Source organism: Balaenoptera musculus, chromosome 9, assembly GCF_009873245.2.
Source record: "Balaenoptera musculus isolate JJ_BM4_2016_0621 chromosome 9, mBalMus1.pri.v3, whole genome shotgun sequence".
Classification (NCBI taxonomy): Eukaryota; Metazoa; Chordata; class Mammalia; order Artiodactyla; family Balaenopteridae; genus Balaenoptera; species Balaenoptera musculus.
Genome location: NC_045793.1, coordinates 42,633,980 through 42,650,055, shown reverse-complemented (window position 1 = coordinate 42,650,055; position 16,076 = coordinate 42,633,980). Strand labels below are relative to the sequence as shown.

Here is a 16,076-nt window from a genome sequence, read left to right as displayed (position 1 = left end):
AGGAATCTCTTTAGCTATGTTGAAGTAGTAACATGCATATTGATGTTAATTGGAAATCATGGAACAAGAATAAGATCATTCTTAAAAATGGGGGAAAATATGAGTCAAACTGCTACCTCAAGAAATATACAAGAGGTGAAAGTGAATTTTGAAATCAAAGAGATTGCCATGTAATTGGTTTTTCTCAAAAGAGCTCATGACAAGGTGTTCTGGTAGAAAGTGGATGACGGAGTTAATTCAGCCATTGGGGTTGCCATGCCTCACACAGTGGGAGAAGAGCAAATGCATATGAAAGGGTGGTCATCTCTTGGTTTTGAGAATACAACACTTCAGGTTCTGTTACGAACTCTTTCCTTTCACTTCCATTTTTAAGATGTGACTTCAGAAGAACTAATAATCTCTTATGACATTATATATGTAAGGAATGTTTCATAAGTATTAATTGCCAGTACATTCCCTCTGATTTTATTCTTTTCTTCAATTTTAAATCTATGCTACTTGCGTAGTGCCTGACACAATGGTATTCTATAACTTTGTCTTATGTGTTTTTTAAATATGCAATCAATAATTGCCTATATACCTAAAATACTATAGAAAGGAAGGCTAGTTACTGAGTCAGAAGCTAGACTTTGAACATTTGAAGGTACACAGTGACATCTGGTGAGTGGGACTCACTAGTATGGAAGCATTATAAGCAGGAAGGACCATTCCTGCAGGAAGATTTAGTACAGGCAAGCAACAGGACAATCATACATGTATGAATATATAAAAAATTCTAAAATTATGTAATATATAAGTAGATGTGTGCTGTGATGAGGTTGCTTACATGTATTAAAGAAACTCAGAGTAAGTGGTAATGGTAATGTTATCATGGAGTGGGTCAGATAGGAAGAGATTCATGGAAATAGATTGCCTTTAAGATGGATTAGGATAAATACAGTCCTTAAATGTTTTATTTGTGGGATTGGGAGTGGGTCCTACTAACATTTTTAACACGTCAAGATGAAGATATTGGGCTTCAGCTCCTTGAGGTAGATGATTAGGCATTTGTGCTTAATAAAAAATTCATTTATTTGTTAAATTTGATTTAGCACACTTGTTTTTCTTTCCTAAGGCATAATGTTCACTTAAGCTAGATATTCCATTTGGCTTCTTAACACAATTTTTCATTTATAGTCTTTGAGACGTGTAAAACATCCTTGATAAGTATGCTTTGAAAATGGTAAGCTTAGGAATATTTTACTTTATTGCTTTTCCTTTTAAGTTCGGAGGAGAGATGAGAAAGATGTATGTATTATGTAGCTCATGTCTTTATGATAAAGGCACCTAGTGGATGTTTAATAAATACATGAAGGAAATATCAATGCCAGTGTTCCATATGTCTGTAAGTTCCAAGTAATTGAAATCCTGCAGGTTAAATTTAGGAGTAGTGGTTGCTTCTAAGAAAGATTCAAGTTCAAAGCTGTGTCACTTTGCTAATTAAGAGAACTAGCTGTTGCAGGCAAACCAAGGAAGACAATGGAAAGAGGAAAACTTGATAAAAATAGTTTCAGGGTGTGGCAATGGACAGTGCAGAAATCAAATAGAGAAGGAAAACAAAAGGAGAGAAGAGAGTGCTTTGTTATCAGCAATAGGATGTGGAAAAGATGAATAAATTCTGGAAACTGTGGAGAAAACTATATACTAATTATTTTCAGAGTGGAGGAACGGGTTGATTTTTAAAAGGATAAAGTAAAATATTTAAGTAAGTGCAAATAGAGACTTTTATATCCTGAAAAATACCAGAAGCAGGTAATCATAAAGAAAGTTATTTTAGTGAAAGGGAAAAATATTTCACTATCTAAAATGTTGATGACATTAACAAAAATAGTTTAACAACTAGTTAATAAGTCCACCTTATTTTTATTTTATACATCTTGTATTTCAGCTACTAAAGTACTTTACCTCAGGTCCTTTAGTTATTTTTCAGTGATTCATTGATGAGATAATATATAATATTTAAAAATTACAAGAAGATTGTTTCATATTGGCACAGTTATTATTCTCTGCTTAGAGAAACTGATAACAGTAATTCTAGAAAGTCAACAGTGTTTATCATAACTCAACTTCAAATCAGTTCTTTTTAAAGGGCCCATTATGTGCTATCTGTGGCAAGAGTACAAAAGGTGATGGCATGTTTTTTGTAAAAGGGGGTGTTTACAATATAGTTGAAAACGTTATGTGGTGTCACCTATAACATATACTGGTACCAAAAAAATGACTGACAGCCAAGGAGAAAGTTGTCCTGGGTTAGAGTGGTTTGACTTCGAGACTGCAAAGAGAGCTCCCAAAGCAGTAGAATTCTGAAGTTTGAGAGTCAGTGACAAATTAGCATGAACTATTCAATCCCAGTCATTGGATACGCTAGGAGTAAGGAACTGTCTGACTTGACTGAAGTACAGAAGGATAGAGCTTTAGGTGTAACTCTAGTGGCCATAGAGAGGATATATTCATCAAGGGACAGAGTATAAAGGGAGATGAGGCTTGTGGAAAACCCAGTCTTAGAAATAGGAGGAGTTAAACTATCAGAAAACTGCATGGAAATGTCCAATACTAGGTGAATCAGAGTAATTGAACCTCACATTCTGTTTACAAAAGGGAAAGTAGTAGTAACTGTTTCCTGGATATCAGGAAGAATAAATACAGAGTAACACCTTTATGTTTGTCTCCCATAAGGGGATTTTGGTAAAGTGGTGGAGATGAAAGATGGGGGATTGCAGGTGCAGGAATGGATGATGAGAAAAAGGAAGATCAAATGATACAGAGTACTCCCACACCACGTATATCCAAAAACACTGCTGCATTGGTAAAGGATACCGTAGAGCAGCTCAGGGAGTCTTTTAGCATCTTGAAACATTAAGGAATGATGAAATGTCTCATGTATTGTATAGTTGTCTCCTATGGATTGACTTTATGTATGATAGATATGCTATAAGAAGACATTCATTTAACCAAAATACCGCATTTACTGGACAATTTGAATAAACAGAAATTTACTCAAAATTAAAATTCTCCCGTTTGCATCCAACTTGATATGTGATCTAAAGTGTCCCTATGTATTACCTGAATAAAAACTCAAATATTAATAATATTGCTAAAAGGAAAGCAATTTCTTTTGATTTGTGAACTTTAGTAGGAGCTAATCTACTTTTCCTTCTCTAGTAAAATAAAATATATACTAAAAAGGTAAATACTCTTCTCTAGAAATGTCATTCTTTAGTAACTGCTTTGAGAAGATTTATGCTCCTAAACTTTCATTTGGAACCTAATTTTCCATTGGTGTCAAGTTAGCTCATTGTGTCTTACTCTGCCTTACATGTGAATGAAGACAGATGAATGCCATCTTCCTTAAGAATAGTCTTTTGCTCATTTTAAGTCTGAAATTTTTGTTTTGCTAAAATTTTGAATTTACACCAAAGCTTTCTTAATAGAAACAAACTCTTGATGTTCATTTATTTATGACAGAACACACATGCAGGACTTGAAAGATGTCACTAATAATGTACACTATGAGAACTACCGGAGCAGAAAACTGGCAGCTGTGACTTATAATGGAGTTGATAATAACAAGAATAAAGGGCAGCTTACTAAGTAAGTATACATTGTTTCCTCCAGAAAAGGTATTATTTATGTAGTAAATAATCGTATTGTTTCATCACATTCCTCTTGGCTACTCAATAGAAAATTGGGATAATGTTCTTTAGGTACAACAGCCAAATTTATATTGTCAAGCTTTGTTGGAGGAAGTGTAGTTTTATAACCTTGTTCCTTAAGTGAAAGAGCCATGCATTTTCTTCTGGTCTTTGCCATCATCTTAATAATCTACGTAACACATTTAATAGATCCCCAATTAGAAATCAAATAGCTCCTTCAGCATTTTTTTTTTTTAAGGGAAGAGAACAGTTTCTACCAAGTAACCCTTAAACCCATTTTACTCTTAAGATAAACATCCCATAGTCTCTTTAAGGAGACTAAACATAGAACTTCTACCTTTTATTATGTCTTTTTAAAATAAACCATTTGGAAGCAGAGTATTACTAGAAGATTATATAGAAATAAGGGACAGGACCCAACAAAAGGAACATTTAATTATTGTAGTCTTGGTTACCTTTTGTATTCCTATTGTGTATTTCCAGGGAGTAAATTAGCTGGAGTTTGGATTTTCTTCTGTTGGTTGTTAGAGGTGGTGTGAGTGACCTCCTGAGTGGTATAGCTTCACCCACCCGAGCTAGTATCTTCAAGATGTGGTTTTATGATGGTGTAGGGAAAAGAGATGTGTGAGGAAGCTGGTGAGTTAGCTGGTATAGACTTGGTAACCATGTCTGTGCCCTGTTTTTCCTTTATTTGGGGTTGTTGAAGACCGTAAGTATTACAAAAACCATTTTAACAATGTATGCACGTTTTTAGCCAGGTGTTATGTATTGATGCTATTAGAGGATAATCCTGAAGGATCTTCTGCATAATAAATAATAAGGGAAGCAAGTTCTCAAAGTAGCAATACTGTGTTATAGTGGTCAGCATTCCTTATAATGGAAGAGAAAAGTGTTCCTTTTTGCTTTTTTAGTTATGTCTCCGCAGTGGCCCTAAATTCCATAAGAAAGTGCACAAAGCATTAATAATCATTGGCAGAGTCACAAGCAGTTCTCTTTTAAAACTGATCTTGGACCTAACTCTGTGTTTATTTTCTTTATGATGTTTGGGTTATAGCCCCTAATCTCTTTCTTAATTTTTAATTTCTTCTTACACTATTATTAGCGTGCTTATTTGAGGAACTTTATTGATCAGTTTCTAGATTTTCTGGCTTTAGGGATCTCCCGAGAGCAATTGCTTTTTTTTTTTTTTTTTAATTTATTTATTTATTTTTGGCTGCGTTGGGTCTTCGTTGCTGCACTCTGACTTTCTCTAGTTGCAGAGAGTGGGGGCTGCTCTTCGTTGCAGTGGGTGGGCTTCTCATTGCAGAGCATGAGCTCTCTAGTGCAGGCTCAGTAGTTGTGGTGCACGGGCTTAGTTGCTCCACGGCATGTGAGATCTTCCCGGACCAGGGCTTGAACCCGAGTCCCCTGCATTGGCAGGCGGATTCTTAACCACTGTGCCACCAGGGAAGTCCCAGAGTAATTGGTAAAAAGGTAAATTTCTAGACTCAGTCATTAGCAAGAGATTCTGATTCAGTACATGTGGGATGGGCCTGAGAGTTTGTATTTTTAATGAGCACCCTAGATGATTTTTTGTTTTTTGGGGGGTTTTTTTTGGCCATGCCGCACAGCACATGGGATCTTAGTTCCCCAGCCAGGGATTGAACCCATGCCCCCTGCAGTGGAAGTGTGGAGTCCTAACCACTGGGCCGCCAGGGAATCACACACCCCCCCCCCCCCCCCCCCCCCCCCCCCCCCGTCCTTTTTTTTTTTTTAACCCTTGATGGTTTCGATATAGGTGATGAGTAACGCATGCTTTGCAAAACACTGACTTCTAGGAATTTACTACTGCTATTTTAAAAATTGATTTTTTTTAATATTTAAAATACAAGATTCTACTTGAGGTAAGGTTCAGTGCATGAAAAAAGGCAACGTTTTTTAATCTATTTCTTTTTAGCAGAATTTGTATCAAACAACTCTTATTTAGCACAGAAATATAAAGATCCATCATAGTGAATACTGTTCATAAAATTGAATCCATTTTAAATAGCATTTCACTAGTTTATGGACTTTTTAACTGTTTTAAAAGAAAACATACACAATTAAAGCCACTGGTAATTTTATAATATGTTTAAAGCAAAATGTACTGTCAGTACATATCTTTCATTAAATGCATACATTAAGTGTATGCACTTATGTTCAATTTTTTTCTTTTAAACATTTGTTAATGTGCTAGAAATAAGGAATTTTTTTTCCATAGTTTTGAATTTAAGGCTTTTAAAATAGTGCTATTGGGATATTTTTTACTGTTGGATGCAGGTAAGGTAATTCAGAGAAAAATAGTGAACCTTATAGTGTTGTTAAAAAATTCTTCTGCATATACAGAATTCTAGTGTGGATTACTTGAGTTAAACTATAACCCAGGTGAAAACATGAAAAGTAGGATTCTATGGAAATGTATTCTTAATGAGATGAATCATGTCTAAACTTTGCCTATGAAAATAATAAAAAAGTTTGTACTGCTAAAAGCAGATTGCCCCAGGAGTTAGTATATTATTTAATTTACTTTAAGTAATAGAAAAATAAATATTTTGAAGATTGAACCAACTGGGACTGGTTGTAATTAGAACAGGTATTGATATTATGATTTGTTAAATTAGGTTTTTACTACTTTATTGAATGATACATACTGAATCTGAAAGAAGTCACTTGGAATTTTTATCCTTGATTGTACTCATATTTCTTGAAAATGTTAGCTGTTCATTCAGTTGAATTTTTTGGAAAAAAAAAATCGGTACCAGCAATTTATGGTGCTTTAGCCAATGTAAGGTGCCTTTCTTTATAGCTATGGACCCATCCACAGATAACTGAAAAGAATGGCTAATATTTAAATACGTAAAGTAAGCAAATGTGAGTCTGGGCTTCTTATTGATGTTCTATTTGTATTGCTCCCATGGGACTTTTTTCTCCCTAGCAATGCATCCTTTGATAATGGTGGCACGGAGAGATTGAGGTTTCAGGGAGCTCAGAGTGGAAAAGGTAGAGTCATTAAACAGAAATTGCCATTCTCCAGCCACCTCCTTTGCTATATATCTTAATTCAGAAGCCATCCTGACAGGGACCCAATACCATGTTTCTAAACACCTAACACCACACCATGCCCTTAACTAGAAACATGTTTAATAACTTGGAGATACACTCTTACAGGTTTATGTTATAGTGTTTGATTAATCATTGAAAGAGACTTCTCTCTTGTCACCTGGAGGTTTTTCATACCTTCAGGTACAGTGTACATTAGTAAAGGGATAGTAAGAGGAGTAGGTCTTTCTTCGGTAATGTGAGAAACGGACTATCTGTTAACTTGGAAATTTTCAGATAGATCACTTTAGGCAAAACTTTGTATGGAAGTTGAGGATCTGGGAAATTGATTCTCTTAAAAAACTGCAAGACTTGGGCTTCCTGGTGGGCAGTGGTGAGAGTCTGCCTGCCAATGCAGGGACACGGGTTCGAGCCCTGGTCTGGGAGGATCCCACATGCCGCGGAGCAACTAGGCCCGTGAGCCACAGTTACTGAGCCCCTGCGCGTCTGGAGCCTGTGCTCCGCAACAGTGACAGCCGCGGTGTGAGAGGCCCGCGCACCGCGATGAAGAGTGGCCCCCGCTTGCCACAACTAGAGAAGCCCTCACACAGAAACGAGGACCCACACAGCCATAAATAAATAAATACAATAAATTAAAAAAAAAAAAAACTGCACAGACTCAAGTAACTCTCTTCATATAAATAGAGACCTCAGTTTGAAGACCACTGAACTTTGGTCCTTTAAAAAAAAAAAAGTGGTCATTTTATCACTTTCTTTATTACTTCGTATGGTCTCTAAACAGCATCTGCAGGGAATTTGAGAAAGAAATAAACTTGAGAATAAGGTCATTTATTCACCTGATTGCTGATGGACCTGTGTTTCCTTTTTTTTTTTTTTTTTTTTTTTTTTTATTATTTTTGGCTGCGTTGGGTCTTCATTGCTGGGCACAGGCTTTCTGTAGTTGCGGCGAGTGGGGGCTACTCTTCGTTGCGGTGTGTGTGGACTTCTCATTGCGGTGGCTTCTCTTGTTGCGGAGCACGGGCTGTAGGCACGCGGGCTTCAGTAGTTGTGGCACGCGGGCTCAGTAGTTGTGGCACGCAGGCTCAGTAGTTGTGGCACACGGGCTTAGTTGCTCCACGGCATGTGGGATGTTCCTGGACCAGGGCTCGAACCCTTGTCCCCTGCATTGGCAGGCAGATTCTTTTTTTTTTTTTTTTTTTAATGGTAGGTTTCTGCTTTTAAGATTTATTTATTTTTTTTATTGATTGATTGGTTGCTATGTTGGGTCTTCGTTTCTGTGCTAGGGCTTTCTCTAGTTGCGGCAAGCGGGGGCCACTCTTCATCGCGGTGCGCGGGCCTCTCACTATCATGGCCTCTCTTGTTGCGAAGCACAGGCTCCAGACGCGCAGGCTCAGTAGTTGTGGCTCACGGGCCTAGTTGCTCTGTGGCATATGGGATCTTCCCAGACCAGGGCTCGAACCCGTGTCCCCTGCATTGGCAGGCAGATTCTCAACCACTGCACCACCAGGGAAGCCTGGCAGGCAGATTCTTAACCTCTGTGCCACCAGGGAAGCCCAGACCTGTGTTTTTTAATTGTTCTTATATAATATATAGACATATACATACATATACAGATATACATCTATTTAATATTTATAGTTACATTAACCTTTGTCTGGCAGTGTACGCTCCATAGAGTGCTAATTACACTTGGTTTTAGTATATAAGTTAATTTTTTTTAATGTTAAGCATAAAGTAGATTAATTTATCTTATATTTAATTTTCCGAGCCAGTTTTGGATGGACTGTAGAGTGTACTGAACCATGGGTTAAAAATAAAAATATTTGGTATTTGGTTTATATGTTTGAAAATGTGCCTTTCTGTTATGTTAGTGGTCCTCGACATCACATTGTGTACCTTAAACTGAGACAATATTATATGTCAATTATATCTCAGTAAAGCTGGGGACAAAACCCAAGATTTAGATTATATGGTTAAAATCTGAAACATAGCTGAGCTTGTCTCATCAAATACTGATTTGTCTCAAGGCTGGAGTCTGGAAAAGTGAGCTCTATTGTTAGCAGCTGTTCAGGTATTACTTGTGTCTGGCAAAGAAAATATCAAGTCATCTGTTTTCCTCAGGGAGAGTATATCTTGCCCACCCCTGTCCGGAGGGTGGAGGATGGTTAGAAGTAACAGAAAGGGAGGTCAGGTTCCAAATTAAAAGAGATTCAACAAAATTGTAAAGGAAAGTGGAGAATTAACCATGTCAAGATTGCAGATCTCTTAAAGTAATCCCCAATAAGGGGAGGGGTATCCTTTTTTGTTCAACATGCTTTTTTAAAGTTTTACTTGCTTCTTCCTTCGTGGTCTTCCTTACATCTTTTACAGGCATACCTTGTTTTATTGCACTTTGCTGTATTACACTTCGCAGATAATGTGTTTTTTACAAATTGAAGGTTTGTGGCATCAAGCAAATCTGTCTTTGCCATTTTCCCACCGGCATTTGCTTTCTTCATGTCTCTGTGTTACATTGGTAATTCTCGCAATGTTTTAAACCAGGGTTCCCCAACCCCTGGGCCGCGGACTGGTATTGGTCCATGGCCTGTTAGGAACTAGGCCGCACAGCAGGAGGTGAGCGGCGGGCAAGCGAAGCTTCATCTGCTGCTCCCCATCGCTCCCCATTGCTCGCATTACCACCTGAACAACCCCCCCAACCACCACCAAGTCTGTGGAAAAACTGTCTTCCACAAAACCGGTCCCTGGTGCCGAAAAGGTTGGGGACTGCTGTTTTAAACTTTATTATTATTATATTTGTTATGTTGATCTGTAATCAGTGATCTTTGATGTTCCTACTATGACTCACTTAAGGCTAGATGACGGTTAGCATTCTTCAGCAATAACATATTTTTAAATTAAGGTATATACATTGTTTTCTAAGACATAATGCTGCTGTACATCTAATAGACTACAGTGTAGTGTAAACATAACTTCTATATGCCCTGAGAAGCCAAAAAACTTGTGTGACTCACTTTATTTCTATATCTGTTCTGCTTTATTGAGGTGGTCAAGTTGGAGTTACCTCTTTCCCATATATTAATTTTATTTTTGTTTTCTACAACCTTCTCCATCTGTAGTCTTGGGAAAACTCTATGGATACCTGAATTCCTATTAATGACTGAAAACACAGGTTTCTAAAGGCTAATCCTCAGAACTCTTTTGGTACATGACAAAGTTTTCATTGATCTAAAGAGATATAAAGACAATTTTCTGAAATTTGTCCCAAGTTTTTCCAAAAAAAAATAATTTATTCAGTTATATCTTTTACTCTTGTTCGTGTGTCCTTTCATGAAAATATAATGATAGTATTGTTTTATTTACGTTTAGTTTTAACACTCTCACTTGGCAAAATAAAATGCTGGTAACAACTGTTTCCCAGAATGTTTGGAAATTTTTGTTGCTCTTTGAAATTCTTATTTTAAGTGAAATTCCTTTGGAAAATTTTGTATGAAAATTGCTACATGTCTGTATACATAGTGACCTACCACACCACTGAAGCAAAAATATGTAAATGTACTTGCTTAATGAGTTCTTCAGGAAAGACCACACGTAATTTAAATGAAATGTGGTTGTCTTTCCATTACACTCAAAATGTGGGTCATGTAAGACAACCACAGTAGGGCCTTACTGGGTCAGCCTTAAGTGTGGTCCTTGCTGTGATTCTATTGTTGGTCACATGAAAAGGGTAAGTCATCTGGTGGCTTTCAGGAACTGTCACCCCTTGAATAGATCTCTAAAAGGAGCTAAGTTATATCTTTGGGGATTTAATGTGCTGTTCAGGTTATATTGTAGCCTTTTTAAAAAAAAATTTTTTACCAGGTCTTTTCTTATTTTTGACTGAGTCACTTTAAATTTCTCTGACAAGTTTAAGTTTATAAGCTTTAGCTTATCTACGTGTGTGAAGAAGAGTTTTCATTAAAAAGCAGGCAGGTAATGATATAATTTAAATGGTTTTTCTAGTCACCTAATAAAAAAAGTTTCATTTGAAAAGAAAAATGTGACGACAAAAAGTGATCCTTTTTCCAGGATCATACACCATGATCAAGTGGGATTTATCCCAGGGATGAAAGGGTTCTTCAATATACACAAATCAATCAATGTGATACACCATATTAACAAACTGAAGAAGAAAGACCATATGATCATCTCAATAGATGCAGAAAAAGCCTTTGACAAAATTCAACACCCATTTATGATAAAAACTCTCCAGAAAGTGGGGAGAGAGGGACCCTACCTCAACATAATAAAGGCCATATACGACAAACCCGCAGCAAACATCATTCTCAATGGTGAAAAACTGAAAGCATTTCCTCTAAGATCAGGAACAAGACAAGGATGTCCACTCTCGCCACTGTCATTCAACGTAGTTTTGGAAGTCCTAGCCACGGAAATCAGAGAAGAAAAAGAAATAAAAGGAATACAAATTGGAAAAGAAGAAGTAAAACTGTCACTGTTTGCAGATGACACGATACTATACATAGAGAATCCTAAAGATGCTACCAGAAAACTACTAGAGCTAATCAATGAATTTGGTAAAGTTGCAGGATACAAAATTAACACACAGAAATTTCTTGCATTCCTATACACTAACAACGAAAGATCAGAAAGAGAAATTAAGGAAACAATCCCGTTCACCATCGCAACAAAAAGAATAAAATACCTAGGAATAAACCTACAAAAGGAGGTAAAAGACCTGTACTCAGAAAACTATAAGACACTGATGAAAGTGATCGAAGATGACACAAACAGATGGAGAGATATACCATGTTCTTAGATTGGAAGAATCAATATTGTGAAGATGACTATACTACCCAAAGCAATCTACAGATTCAGTACAATCCCTATCAAATTACCAATGGCATTTTTTACAGAACTAGAACAAAAAATCTTAAAATTTGTATGGAGACACAAAAGACCCCGAATAGCCAAAGCAATCTTGAGGGAAAAAAAGAGAGCTGGAGGAATCAGACTCCCTGACTTCAGACTATACTACAAAGCTACAGTAATCAAGATGATATGGTGCTGGCACAAAAACAGAAATATAGATCAATGGAACAGGATAGAAAACCCAGAGATAAACCCACACACCTATGGTCAACTAATCTATGACAAAGGAGGCAAGGATATACAATGGAGAAAAGACAGTCTCTTCAATAAGTGGTGCTGGGAAAACTGGACAGCTACATGTAAAAGAATGAAAGTAGAACACTCCCTTAACACCATACACAAAAATAAACTCAAAATGGATTAGAGACCTAAATGTAAGACTGGACACTAAAACTCTTAGAGGAAAACATAGGAAGAACACTCTTTGACATAAATCACAGCAAGATCTTTTTTGATCCACCTCCTAGAGTAATGGAAATAAAAACAAAAATAAACAAATGGGACCTAATAAAAAAAGCATTTGCAAAGCAAAGGAAACTACAAACAAGACAAAAAGACAACCCTCAGAATGGGAGAAAATATTTGCAAACGAATCGACAAAGGATTAATCTCCAAAATATATAAACAACTCATGCAGCTCAATATAAAAAAAAAACCCAATCCAAAAATAGGCAGAAGACCTAAATAGACATTTCTCCAAAGAAGACATTCAGATGGCCAAGAAGCACATGAAAAGCTTCTCAACATCACTAATTATTAGAGAAATGCAAATCAGAACTACAGTGAGGTATCACCTCACACCAGTTAGAATGGGCATCATCAGAAAATCTACAAACAACAAATGCTGGAGAGGGTGTGGAGAAAAGGGAACCCTCTTGCACTGTTGGTGGGAATGTAAATTGATACAGTCACTATGTAGAACAGTATGGAGGTTCCTTAAAAAACTAAAAATAAAATTACCATATGACCCAGCAATCCCACTACTGGGCATATACCCAGAGAAAACCATAAAGCAAAAAGACACATGCACCGCAGTTCATTGCAGCACTATCTACAGTAGCCAGGTCATGGAAACAACCTAAATTCCCATCGACAGACCAATGGATAAAGAAGATGTGGTACAAATATACAATGGAATATTACTCAGCCATAAAAAGGAATGAAATTGTGTCATTTGTAGAGACGTGGATGGATCTAGAGACTGTTGTACAGGGTGAAGTAAGTCAGAAAGAGGAAAACAAATATCGTATATTAATGCATATATGTGGAACCTAGAAAAATGGTGCACATGAACCAGTTTGCAGGGCAGAAATAGAGACACAGATGTAGAGAACAAACGTATGGACACCAGGGGGGAAAGTGGCGGGGTGGTGGTGGTGGTGGGATGAATTGGGAGTTTGGGATTGACATATATACACTAATATGTATAAAATAGATAACTAATAAGAACCTGCTGTATAAAAAATAGAATTAATTTTTTAAAAAGTGATCCTTTTTCCTGTATTTTCTACATTATAAGCACAATTTTGTGTTACAGTTTTCTAAATATCACTTTAATAAAAATGACTAGAATTGGGGTGCTAATTAATTTAAAAATTAGATTTGAAACATCATTTTGACTGGTGAGAGGCTTCCAAAAATTCATTTTAGATACATGTAACCATTTTCTTATAATACTGGAATATCACTTCATTTGGTTAAGGAGTCAAGTATTTTTACAAGGCTGAAAAGCTTGAAGTATCTCAAATGTGAAATATTGCAAATTTCTTTGAAAGTATACATATTTAAATAAGTTTAGAAATTTGAGCAGGCTGTCAGAAGATAATCGCACAGCTTATTTATTTTCATAATGATTTGGTATAGGGATTACTGACAGAATTTGGAAAAGAAATTAACTAGCTTTAACAAATTTGGCCATAAACTTTTGTTTTAGGGCACATACTTATATTGTGAAATCTGTGGATTTGCCTTTAGTTGCTGCTTTTAGTGTGGTTTACTTTAAGTGTGCTAAGTCTCTGTATTTTTTGTTCTTTTAGATATGACACAGTTGAAGGCATGTAAGTGGTTATTTGTTTTTCCAAAGACATAAGCAGTTTTAGTATGTGAAGATTTTTAATATTTAAATTTTGAATTTAAAAGCAAATATCAAAACAACATAGCATGTTTCTCTGCAGTCTTCTATTTTCCCCCAAGAGTTATTTAAATAATAATCTAGATGACAGTGTTTACTCTTGGTAAGGTGGTAGCCTTTTCATGTGCAAATTATACTGCAGATTCTTTACATTTATATGGATTGCCTTATTCCTCCCAAGGATGAAATTAAATGAGCATTTTATAGATAGGTTATTATAAGTAAGAGTATATATTTAAAATCTCAATTCTGTGTGAATTCGAATTTATTTTTTTAATTTCTAGTTTTTTATAATTTGTTTACAATATATTTATTTGTTTTCAAATTGCAGCAGTATTGTTGGATAATGTAAGTTGCTTAAACATACAGTTTCAGTTATTTAAGACGGCCAATTCATAAATCGTTATTAGAGTATTTTTTTTTCTAGAGCCTAAAAATGCTTTGGGGAGTGGCAGAAGTGAGTTTTACAGAAATCAAACAAAAGCTTTGAACCCTCTCACTGGAATAATGCTTGCATGAATACACAACACAAACACACATTTATTTGGTATGTCATTTCAGGGCATTCATTGACACAATGCCCAAGAGATCCGAGGCCCCTGTATTAAAAACACCTGCCATAAAGATGAGAAATATATTAATATGAAGGGCCTTATTGGCTTTTAATGAAATAATGATATTTACACTTTAAAATTTATTTCAGTTTACCTCACTTTTTGAATGTTGATTCTTCTTCTAAGTTAATGTTTGGTTTATTTTCATTTTCAGAACTTCTGATTAATTGTTTAATTGTTAAGACATACTGAAGGTTTGTAAGTTTTCTTTTAGTGAAGGAATATCCTTTAGTTAAGTAACGTTTTGTTCTAACTTACACTAACTGCCAAAACAAATCCTTTTGGTCACAACAGTACATCACATCTTTGTCCTTCCTTTTTGCTAAGAAAAATCAGTAGCCAGTGTTCTTTCTGTCCTGTTGCTCATTTAATATTTTCCATCTTGCTCTCTTGTCCTCCTCCTTGAGAGGGAAGAACAGTGTTGTAATGGTCAAAATACTCAGCCTTGTAAGGAGAGAAGTCACCATAATCAAGAGTGTGTCAAATCAGGATTAAAGTGACTAGCCTTGAAGTTATGGATAAAATACAAAGCCTGACTTTGTTTTTAAGCCATGATTTAACTTTTTAACCACTTTATTGAGATAAAGTTCACCAATTTAATATGTACAATTAAATGGTCAAAGCCTGTTTTTGTGGAGGCAAAATAAACATGTTTTATCAATAAAGTCAGAAAAGGGCCTCCCTCTTTTAAGTTGTCCCAGTGTATTGAATTGTTTTTAGAGATCGTGAAAGCCACAGAGCCCACCTTTCTTTCCTCCCTGGGGCTGTAATAGGTTACTGATACTTCGGCATTCTCTTGTGTCTGTAAATATACTAGCCTTCACATAAAGCTCATTTGTAGTATTTTTCAACATGAAAATTTTGAACAAAATTGTGCAGAAATTTGAGTCTGTGGAGTTTAATGTCAATAGAGTGAACTACTTTTATTTAACTGTGCTGGTGTCTATTATTTGGCATTTCAGAAATGCCAAGATATTCATTTGCTTCTTTGCTCTCTCTCTCTCTCTCTCATGTGTGTGTGATCACTGACCATCTTTAAAACTTAAGACACTAAAATATTTGACATAGGTGGAATGAATTTTTCAAGAGCATTAAAATTACATTAAGTGGCCTAGAAATACTCTGCTTGCCTAAACGAAGAGTGTTCTAGGTATTGCCTGGTAGTTTTTTCTAGCATATCAATTCAGTAACCAAAATAGGTTTGAATTATTGTGATGTCAGTAGTCGTCTAAAAGGAGAGATTATAACACTTGGAAAATTGTAGAACTAAAAATATTCTACATGTATTGACTTCATTAACTCAGTACCTTTTTTCACATTAAAATTTTGTTTAAAATACAAAATTAAGTAATTTTCTTCTAGTTTTCCTTTCTAAGAATGTATTTAGGGAATGTGTCCTTTCCATTTTCCTTCTACAGTTTATTTTATATGTTATCTTTAGATTTGATATGCATTAGGTTTAGAGAAACATTCTGCTAAGAGTTGCCTTTGGTAGATCTATTTTCATAATAATTATTCACTAGAGATTTTCAAGTTTAGCTATGAAACTTCATGGAAAGAAGTTCTAAATTGTAAATATTTATAAATTTTAAAAGTTTCTAAAGAATTTTTAACATGTTCATATATAAAACTTCA

At 35.7% G+C, this 16,076-nt stretch overlaps 1 protein-coding gene across 6 annotated transcripts in view; it reads left to right on the top strand.

Annotated features, from left to right (window-relative positions):
* Positions 1-16,076, top strand: part of SEPTIN7 (septin 7) — a 113,192-nt gene that overhangs the window by 84,015 nt on the left and 13,101 nt on the right. For 4 of the 6 annotated variants that reach the window (XM_036863009.1, XM_036863003.1, XM_036863004.1 and 1 more), the window contains exons 11-12: positions 3,505-3,630; positions 13,733-13,753. In XM_036863009.1, coding sequence (XP_036718904.1) covers positions 3,505-3,630; positions 13,733-13,753 — 147 coding nt within the window. The remainder of the gene's footprint in view (positions 1-3,504; positions 3,631-13,732; positions 13,754-16,076) is intronic. The other 2 variants (XM_036863005.1, XM_036863006.1) reach the window with 1 other exon arrangement.